Source organism: Papio anubis, chromosome 4 (genome assembly GCF_008728515.1).
Source record: "Papio anubis isolate 15944 chromosome 4, Panubis1.0, whole genome shotgun sequence".
In the NCBI taxonomy this organism is placed as follows: domain Eukaryota; kingdom Metazoa; phylum Chordata; class Mammalia; order Primates; family Cercopithecidae; genus Papio; species Papio anubis.
The window spans coordinates 138,989,295-138,996,990 of NC_044979.1; the positions used below are offsets into that span (position 1 = coordinate 138,989,295).

The 7,696-nt window shown below is 56.9% G+C and overlaps 1 protein-coding gene across 5 annotated transcripts; it reads right to left on the reverse strand.

Annotated features, from left to right (window-relative positions):
* Positions 1 to 372: 372 nt before the first annotated feature.
* Positions 373 to 6,944, reverse strand: TRIM56 (tripartite motif containing 56). Of its 5 annotated transcripts, none has more exons than XM_031665528.1 (4): positions 6,796 to 6,944; positions 6,241 to 6,553; positions 5,198 to 5,351; positions 373 to 5,045 (listed from the first exon to the last, which is right to left on the reverse strand). In XM_031665528.1, the coding sequence occupies exon 4, from the start codon at positions 5,042 to 5,044 to the stop codon at positions 2,777 to 2,779; it is 2,268 nt and encodes a 755-aa protein (XP_031521388.1). In that variant the 5' UTR covers position 5,045; positions 5,198 to 5,351; positions 6,241 to 6,553; positions 6,796 to 6,944; the 3' UTR covers positions 373 to 2,776. The 5 variants fall into 5 exon arrangements, with proteins under 5 accessions (XP_031521388.1, XP_031521386.1, XP_009197065.3 ...); XM_031665526.1 differs by having other exon boundaries at positions 6,241 to 6,606; XM_009198801.4 differs by lacking the exon at positions 6,241 to 6,553 and having other exon boundaries at positions 6,796 to 6,943.
* Between the last annotated feature and the right edge of the window lie 752 nt (positions 6,945 to 7,696).

Below are 7,696 nucleotides of genomic sequence, written 5' to 3' on the forward strand. Positions count from 1 at the left end.
AGTGCCAGGAGTCTATTTCTCCACAAAATATTTTTAACATTTATTTTTGACCAATGCAAGTGCATTTAATTATTAATTTTTTATTTTTTTGAGATGGAGCCTCACTGTGACACCCAGGCTGGAGTGCAACGGCGCGATCTTGGCTCACTGCAACCTCTGCCTCCCGCGTTCAAGCGATTCTCCTGCCTCAGCCTCCCCAGTAGCTGGGACTACAGGCATATGCCACCACGCCTGGCTAATTTTTGTATTTTTAGTAGAGACGGGGTTTCACCGTAGTGGCCAGGCTGGTCTCGAACTCCCGACCTCAGGTGATCCACCCACCTCAGCCTCCCAAAGTGCTGGGATTACAGGCGTGAGCCACTGCGTCAGGCCTTTTTTTTTCCTTTTTAAAATTATTATTATTTTTCATTTTACTAATCCTTGCCTGCATACATTTACTCCAGGGTGCAGAGCTTACGTCGTTCTTTGACCAAATACTGTTCTAGTCACCGCATGTATTACAGACCAAGCTTATCCTCGTCAAATCAAATCTACACGGTTTTCCCAGCTTCTTGGTTGTCTTTCTCTCTTTCTCTCTCTCTCTTTCTTCTTCTTCTTCTTTTTTTTTTTTTTTTTTTTTGAGACGGAGTTTCATTCTTGTTACCCAGGCTGGAGTGCAATGGTGCGATCTCAGCTCACTGCAACCTCTGCTTCCTAGGTTCAAATGATTCTCCTGCCTCAGCCTCCCAAGTAGCTGGGATTACAGGCACCCGCTCCCATGCCTAGCTAATTTTTGTATTTTTAGTAGAGATGGGGTTTCTCCACGTTGGCCAGGCTGGTCTCGAACTCCTGACCTCAGGTGATCCACCCACCCCAGCCTCCCAGAGTGCTGGGATTACAGGCATGAGCCACTGCACCTGGCCCTTGGTTTTCTTATAATCTTCATTATTCTTTGCTGTGCCTACCTTTGTAATTTTTAGATAATTGAATGTGTCCGCCCGGACTTTGATGATGTCCCCCACTGTTTCAATAAACAAGAAATGGTTCTCCCAGAAAGGGATTTTCTTTTCCCTCTACCTATGCCCTGCGCGTTCCATCTGGACTTGTCCAAAATCCCTCTGCTTCCCACGGATGCCCCACTGTCCATAGTCCCCACATTAAGACCCCCTTCTGCCATCTCTCAGCAGCCCCTGGCTAAAAACGTTCTCCAAGCCTACTTGCCTCCTCAATTCCACCACTGCCACCACTCATGAAAAGGTCTGGTGGTCACAGCCCACCTCCGACAGGTTCCTCCCTTCTGGTTTGATGCCTCTATCCATCGCAGCCCTACTGCACCTTCCAGGTTTTCCTGGCACCCCCAAGTTCCCCTTGGCCTGCAGGGTTTAGCTGTTTCCCCAGCAATAGCGGCCCACAGAGGACAACTTCCTTCACCCCCTAGTTCAGCCGAGTGAAGGCCAACACATCTCAAAAGGAATTTTGCTGGAAAATGAGGAGAAGGCAACACACAGACTCCAGGAAAAGGAAAGCCACCGAAACAGAAGCGTTGGAGCCTAGAGACTTTTCTATCCTGCGTACCTCTTCCCTCGGACTGGCTCCGCGGCTGCGTGGAGGGCTCCCCTGCTCTGATACTCAGAACTTGCTTTTTATTTTTTTTCATTTTTTTTCACACTCGATCTTAGCTGAGAAGTGATGGATAACCTGCTTTTTCTGTTTGTGTGTGTTTCTGTGTGTGTGTGTGTGTGTGTGTGTGTGTGTGTTTGAGACAGGGTCTGGAATGCAGCGGTGTGATCATAACTTACTGCAGCCTCAAACTCCTGGGCTCAAGGGATCCTCCCACCTCAGCCTCCTGAGTAGCTAGGTTGACAGGCATATGCTACTACACGCAGCTAATTTTTAATCTTTTGTAGAGATGGGGTCTCACTATGTTGCCCAGGCTGGTCTCAAACTCCTGGCCTCAAGCAATCCTGCTGCCACAGCCTCCCAAAGTGCTAGGATTATAGGCATGAGCCACTGCGCCTGGCAGAGTCTGTTTTTTTTTTTTTAATTTTTTAATATTTAATCTTAGCCAAAGGCTGAGAAGCGATGGAGAATGTGGATTTTTGGACATTAATTCTGCTGGGTTTGGTTTTCCAGTAGCCTATTCTCTTCGTAGCCTTTCAGCTTAACACCTCTTTGGCCCCAGCTGCTGTCTGCACTTGCAGCCCTCCTGTAAGCCAACCCTGTACTGCCACTGGTGGATGCCGTGGTTACAGGAGCTTCCTGCCTGTGGCTGGCAGAAGAGGCCATTTACTGTCCATTTGAAATCTCAGGCCTCCTCTGACTCTGTAGGACCCTGTGCCAGTCCGAGGGGGGCCAGGGTCTCAGCTCTGTTCCACAATGCACATGCCTGACCCACCCTGGGCCCTTATTTGCCCCAAGACTCTCCCTCAGCTACTCTATCAGGAATGGTTTTGAAGAATGCAAATCAGGACAGGCTCACAAACCTCAGAAACCTAAACTATATAGCAGCGGTGGTGGTGGCAGCAGCCACCCACAAAAAGCGAGAGGCAGGTGAACCCCCAGCATCCCCCACCACCCACCACCACCTCCTCTGCTTCTTAGAGTTACGGTCACGCCACCACCCTTGGTCCCTATTCTCACACACTAGAAGACGGGTTAGCAGCTTGGCACTCCATGTTGCGAAGTTGCCAACCCCTGCCCTTCAGGAAAATGTCCTCGGCCGCCACCTCCCACAGACAGCTCTGCCTCCTTCCTGCCCTCTCCCTCCCCACTCCCTCCCACCCTAGTCATAGCCCCTTTAATTGTCCGGAGAACGGACCCGAAAGACATGGATGGTCCCATTACTGAGGGACACAACCAGGTACCTGCCATCCACCATGGTGGTAACCCGGGGCTTTTCCAGGCCGTGGTAGGCTGTCAGGAAGTCTCCAAGGAGGGACCCCTTCGGGTCCAGGATCACCACCTTGTTGACTTCTCGAAGGGTCAGGAAGATGTAGCCCTTCTTATCCACAGACACAGAGCCCGGCTGGCAGCCATGCAGGCCTGGCCCCTTGTACTCCCCAACCACCTGGCCCAGCCCATCACAGATTACCACGCTATTCTGCTGCCAATCCGACCCCACGAAATGCCCCTGGGGGCTGGTGGTCAGAAACACCAGTGCCCGCAGGCCCCGGCTGGCCTTGCCCCCAGGAATGAACCGGGTGGCCAGGCTGCCTTCCATATTGTACACCTCCACGTGGCCCGCCACGCTGACAGCCACACGGTCCCCGCTTGGCAGTGCCGCCACCGCGTGGCTGGCCTGGGAGAGGCTCAGGGCCCGGCGCCACTGCACCTCGCCATCGGGGCTGATGAGATAGAGCCGTGCACCAGCGGAGAAGGCCACGGCGCTCTGCAGGGCAGCCACGCTGCAAGGGGAGCAGCCCTCAGGGACCGGCACGGTGCCCTTGTAGTCACCGTTGAGGGAGAAGCATTTCAGCGCCCGATTCTGCTCATCCGCCACCAGGATCTCCCGGGGGCCGAAGGGACACAGTCCAGTGATCCGGGGGGACCGCTTGTCCCCAGGCATCCGCGTGGGGAAACTGCAGGAAAAGATGGGTCTGGGGAGGAGGCCAGAGCCGTCCAGGTTCGGGCCCAGGGCTGGGCTGGGCTCTCGGGAAATTGACTTGAGCCTGCCTTTGAACTTTTTCTTCTTGTTTGGTCTGCCACCCCTGTGGGGCTGGGGTCCTCCATCCTCGTGGGGTATCTGGGCCCTGTCCTCCTCCAAGGTCTGGACTCCGTCTTCTCGGGTTGTCTGGGCTTTTTCCTCTTTGGGGGTCTGGGCTCCATCTCTGGCCTGGGGTTGGACCCCACCCTGTCTCTCCGTCTTCGGCGCATCCTCTCTCCTGCTCTGGCTCTCCTCACCTCCCTGGGTACCAGCTCCGTCTTTCCCACCATCCTTCTGGGGCTGCTGCTCCTCAAAGGACAGCTGAAGCAGGTGGCAGTTCTTGTCCAGCAGCCCAGGATGGAGCTCCAGCTGCGGGAGCAGGCAGGGGGCCGGCCCCGGTGCCCAGGGGCAGCCCTGCAGCTGCCGGAGCCGCTGCGCAATTGCCCCTTCCAGGGAGAGGATCTCAGCCTCTCGCCCCAGGCTGAGTACCCGGCGGGCGAAGGCGGCTGCCGCTCTGGCCACCTGCTCACGGCCCTCGAGCTCCGCCAGCCTCCCCCGAGCAGCCTCTTCAGCAGCCTCCACGTGGGCTCGTAGCTGCCCCAGCACCTCCTGCTTCTGGGCCAGCAGGGCCCGGAGGACGCCCTCAGCCGCCTCCTCTACCTGTGTCCCCACCCGGGCCGCCTGCTCCCGCAGCCGGGCCAGCGCCTCCTTCTCCACCCTCCGCGCCGCCTCCAGCTCCACCAGGTTACTGTCCACACCGGCCAGCAGCTCCTCCAGGCCCGGCCTCCGGGCACGCACAGCCTCAGCCAGAGGTAGGCAGGGGTGGTCCAGGTGGGGGTCTAGGCGGCACTCTCTGCACAGCAACTGCGAGCAGGGCTGGCACAGGAAGCGCAGTGCCTCCCCGGGGTGCTGGGGACACTGGGCCGCCTGGCGCTCCCGGGCCTCCTCATCATACCATCCCGCCCTGTAGCCCACCAGGTCCACCACGCGGTGGGTGTGGGTCTGGCGGGTACAGCGGTGCCCGTCGGCACAGGCCTGGCACAAGTCGTCGGCACAGTCCAGGCACCGGGCCGTGGCCGGCCCCCCGGCGCTGGTGCCACCCACCAGGGGACACAGGGCACAGGCTGGCTTCCCGGCACGCAGGTCTCCACAGGCTCGAGCCTTCACCAGGTCCAGCAGCCCATTGACGAAGAAGTTGGTCTTGAAGGCGGCCACACCCTCAGGTGGCACGGGCACGGTCTCGCGACATTCGGGGCAGCGGATGCGGCTGCCATCGGCCAGCTGGCCCAGGCAGTCCTGGCAGTAGGTATGCAGGCAGGGCAGTGTCTTGGGTGCCTGCAGCTGCTCCAGGCAGATTTTACAGGCCAGAAAGTCGCTGCTCAGGGCCTCTAGGAGGGAGGGCGAGGACCCGTGGGAAACCATGCTGCAGGCAGAGGCATCAGGATCAGAGTTGAGAACGCACCTTCACCAGCTCACCATCTAGCTTCTACCCCGACCCCCCACCGTCCTTAAGCCCCACGGGATCCCCAGGGCTAGGGGCTGACCCAATGGCCGGGAAAGAACCTAAGGTCTCACCTGAATGGCCAGGAACTTCCTTCTAGTCTTCTGAGGACTTGGGCCACTTGCTCTTGAGCGAAGGAACTGCCCTCCTCCCTCTTCTCCTCTTCCTCCACTTCCGTGTGTACATCCAGCAAACGTAAAAATGTCAATGCTACTTGTTGGATCAGACCTGCGAGAAATGACAAGACCAGGAGTCCCTGGCCTTAGCTAATGATCGAATCCTCAGCGTCCCCAGTTCATAGGCCTTGTGGCAAATGTGGTGCAAGCCCTCCTGTGTGCACAGGTACCGGGGTCCTGCTGTATGGGGTGCCAGGGTGCGAGGGGCAGGCAGTAAGGACACAGATGGGGATCCCAGTGGGCAGAGATGCCTAGGTCCTGCCAGTTAGGATAGGATCTTGCAGTAGTTTAGGGGGCTTTAGTCCTCCAAGCCCCATACACCTGCCTTCTTTTTATTTTATTTTATTTTACTTTTTAGCAATAGGGTCACCCTCTGTCACCCAGGCTGGAGTGCAGTGGTGCGATCATAGTTCACTGCAGCCTCAAACTCCTAGACTCAAGTCTCTCGAGTAGTTGGGAGTACAGGCATGTGCCACCACACCCAGCCTTTTTTTTTTTTTTTTTTTTTGAGACAGAGTCTCACTCTGTTGCCCAGGCTGGAGTGCAGTTGTGCGATCTTGGCTCACTGCAACCTCCACCTGCCAGGTTCAAGCGATTCTCCTGTCTCAGCCTCCCAAGTAGCTGTGATTACAGGTGCGCACCATCATGCCTGGCTAATTTTTGTATGTTTAGTAGAAACAGAGTTTTGCTCTATTGGCCAGGCTGGTCTTGAACTCCTGACCTCAGGTGATCCGCCCTCCTCGGTCTCCCAAAGTGCTGGGATTATAGGCGTGAGTCACCACGCCCAGGCACCCTGGCCATTTTTTAAAAATTATCACTTTTTGTAGAGCTGGAGTCTTGCTATGTTGCCCAGGCTGGTCTCCAACTCCTGGCCTCAGGTGATCCTCCCGTCTAGGCCTCCCCAAAGCATTAGGATTATAGGCATGAACTACCGTGCCCACCTGGCCACACACCTGTCTTCTGCTAGACCTGGGGCAGTGTCATGGGTGGTGAAGGCCCCACTTCCTGCATTCAACAGTTTCTAAAGCGGATTCTGGAGCGCGCAGAAAAAAGGCCTAGGGGAAGGGCCGGCCCCCTTCCCGCTGCTGGCTCACCCTCCGATGGACTTGGCCTTGGCTTATCTCCTGGAGTTCTGTTCTTTTAGCTTTTCCTGCTGAACGCATTCCAGAAACCTCTGGAGGGAGGGAGTCCTGAGCTCCTGGCACAGTGGCTGAGACCTACTTGTTGGGCAGACTTGGTGGAATGTCCCCTTTTCTGGGGCCGGGAGGAGACCTCAGAGAGTGGGACGGGGTCTTTCTGGCAGGGACCTGTGGCCACGGAGCGGGAGGGAGGCGGGTGCAGTTTTCCGCCTGCCCTCTCCTCCTGCCTTCCGGGTGCCTCTTCCCCTCCGCGCTCCCCTCCCTTCCTCCTCCTCCCCCCGTGCTGTCTATCCCCTCCCCTCCCCCTACTCCCTCCGCTCAGTCCTTCCTACAGCTGTGCCGCCCCCAGCCCCTTACCTAGCCAGAGCGGATCTTGGCCTGTAGGATGGCGAGGGGGCCTGGGGCCTGGAGGCCGCTGTTGCTGGGTGCCTGAAAAAGAAACAAAACTGAAACTAATTGTACTTGTGGTGCAACTTCCGTCCCAGCCGGGGACACACCGACTCGCCTCGCACAGCCTCAGGCCCCGCCTTCCTCCCCACCCGGCCCTGTCCTCTCCCTCGGAGGCCCCCACCCCAGCAGTGGGCAGGCTTGGGCTGGAGTCCACCAGCCAGGTCTGTCTGTCAGTCCAGCCTCAGGGCTAAGTGTGTGTATGTCATAAACGGAACTACCTGAGGGCAGGTTCTCTGAGTAGAGGGTGGAGGGTCACAGGGTTTATTTGTGGGAAGAAATGAGGGCTCATCCGTGATTCAGAGACCAGGGTAACTAGACAGCAGGGCCCCAGGCAGGGTCTGCAGCTTTGCTAACACCCCTGGCAGGCAGGTGCCTGCAAAGCCTCATTTCATAAACCTTTGCTGAGCTGTAGGAGAGGTTGTGGGGGATCAGATAAGAAGCCTCAAGCTGAGGGAACAGCACAGGCTTCCTGGAGGAGGCATCAATGAGATGAGTTTAAAGAAGGCAGGAGGATATCTTGAGCCCAGGAGTTCAAGACCAGCCTGGGCAATATGGTGAGACCCAGTCTCCACAAAAAATTAAAAAACTAGCCGTGCATGGTAGCACATACCTGTAGTCTCAGATACTCAGGAGGCTGAAGCAGGAGGATCACTTGAGCCCAGGAGGTCGAGGCTGCAGTGAGCCATGATGGTGCCACTGCACTCCAGCCTGGAGGACAGAGCAAGACCCTGTCTAAAAAATAAATCAGGCCAGGCGCGGTGGCTCAAGCCTGTAATCCCAGCACTTTGGGAGGCCGAGATGGGCGCAT